Source organism: Otolemur garnettii, unplaced genomic scaffold (assembly GCF_000181295.1).
Source record: "Otolemur garnettii isolate 467f Iridium unplaced genomic scaffold, OtoGar3 scaffold00018, whole genome shotgun sequence".
Taxonomy (NCBI): Eukaryota; Metazoa; Chordata; class Mammalia; order Primates; family Galagidae; genus Otolemur; species Otolemur garnettii.
Genome location: NW_003852413.1, coordinates 21,871,103 through 21,873,071, shown reverse-complemented (window position 1 = coordinate 21,873,071; position 1,969 = coordinate 21,871,103). Strand labels below are relative to the sequence as shown.

General features: G+C 43.0%; 1 protein-coding gene across 5 annotated transcripts in view; it reads right to left on the bottom strand.

The window, feature by feature from the left end:
* Window positions 1-1,969, bottom strand: part of STAT3 (signal transducer and activator of transcription 3) — a 65,524-nt gene that overhangs the window by 19,448 nt on the left and 44,107 nt on the right. For all 5 annotated transcript variants that reach the window (XM_023511114.1, XM_023511117.1, XM_023511116.1 and 2 more), the window contains exons 9-10: window positions 1,066-1,224; window positions 821-913 (exon numbers count right to left, since the gene is read on the bottom strand). In XM_023511114.1, the coding sequence (XP_023366882.1) occupies window positions 821-913; window positions 1,066-1,224 (252 nt within the window). The remainder of the gene's footprint in view (window positions 1-820; window positions 914-1,065; window positions 1,225-1,969) is intronic.

The window sequence follows — 1,969 nt, the reverse complement described above, 5'->3', positions numbered from 1 at the left end:
TTAGGAGTACTTACTTGTCAATGCACACTTTAATTTTAAGCTGATAATTCAACTCAGGGAATTTGACCAGCAACCTATTTTAAAAAAAACAAAAAAATTCCAGTTAAAAAAAGTCAGTAGGCTCCCCCGATAATCTCTAGCTAAAGACATAAAATTCATAATTCTTAATTTTTAAAAGGTGAATAAATGACAATCCTAAATTCCTCCTCCCGCCAATGTCATCTTTGACATCAAGTTGAACATAACCACTTCAGGCCAAAAGGCATTGAGGAAAAAAAAAAAAAAGCCCCAAATCCGTTTGTGAACGGGTAATAAGAGCCATTTAATGAAAAATATTACAGGAACACGTGCTCTGTACCAGACAATTTTTCTATTAAACCTGAAACCCAAACCCATGCTAAGCTTCTGAAAAGGGAAATTTCACTGCAGAAGGGCAAAACCCCAGCACACCTGTTCTGACGTGAGTGTAAAAGTAACACGTCGCCCCGTAGTCCCACCACCCACTTGCCCTGGGAAAAGCAGGCTCAAAGATCAGAAAATAACCACATATTATTTTGCCCCTAGAGTAGAGGAAAAGCTGAAGTCTAAGACTTCAGGCCTGGAATCTCACGAAGATGCCCATGTGGCCTCGGAAAGATTACTGTTCTTTTGTTTTTGACATTAGGATCAAAGAGCAAGTCAATATTATGCCAGAAAATTCTATACCCGCAACAGTACTGCCTGTGACACTTGGGAAGAACCCTGGTCACCGACTGTGCTCTTGCCCTACGAGTGTCCCTCAATGAAGTATCTACCAAATAGGGGAAGTGCCATGGCCTACCTGACTTTAGTAGTAAATTGGACACCGGTCTTGATGACCAACGGCCGGTCGGGATGCATGGGCATGCAGGGCTGCCGCTCCACCACGAAGGCACTGAAGGGGAAAGAACCAGTCACGTGCTAGTGCCCCCGTAGCTTTTGTCCCTCCTCTGAAGTCAGCCGCCTCCGCCTCTCACTTCGGGACAGGATTTTCTTTTTATGGGGGAGGGAGGCAGATGAGGGAAAGGGACGAGGATTCTGAATTACCTTTTCATCAAATTTCTGAACAGCTCCACGATTCTCTCCTCCAGCATTGGCCGGTGCTGTATGATGGGGTCTCCTTTATAGGAAACTTTCTGCTGCAGCTCCTCCAGTTTCTTAATTTGTTGGCGGGTCTGAAGTTGAGATTCTGCTAATGAGGTTATCCTGCCAATAAATTAAGAAAGTTACCAGCTACCTAAGTGACTGTACACAGGTGGAGTGGAAGAAAGGAATGGGACACCAGAAACACCACTAAGAAGTCTCCTGAAATAAGAAAGGGGAATTTTTGTTTGGTAAAATAATAGCTCCCCAAATGGTGAAATACCATTTTCACCTTCTTAAGTGTCAAGTTTAGTGGCATTAAGAATAATTTATTTCGCCTTTTTAAAATAGTCTCTTTCTAAAATATCAAGCTTCCAAGAGGAGGGTGGGCACAGAAAAACAAGTGTTAAAATTTATACCACAGGGGGTGTTAATGGGTTGCTGGAAAGTGACAAGAATTAGAGCCCAGATATGGAGCACATGTATTACGGAATTTGGCATTTACTTGCCTCATCCCAACTTTTCCAAAAATGTGAAGACTCAGGGAAAAAATAGGAGCATAGACAGCCCCAAAGACTTGGGTTTGAGCCAGCTCTGACATTCACTCTCTGCAAACTTGGCAGGTCCCTTCACCACAGTGTAACTTAGCTTCCCTCTTGCATGAAGAGAAGGGGTCAAACTGCACGATCCCCAGGAGCCCTTTCAACATCAGCATCAGTACATGAAAGGACATGACATCGCAAATACTGATCATTTAGGAAAAGTGGACAGAAAGGGAGACAAAGCTGATTATGTCTGTCTCCAAGAATAGAGAAGTCAGTGTCTCTCTTTGATCATCTACCACTAGTTTATTAAAGACCTCAAAGAC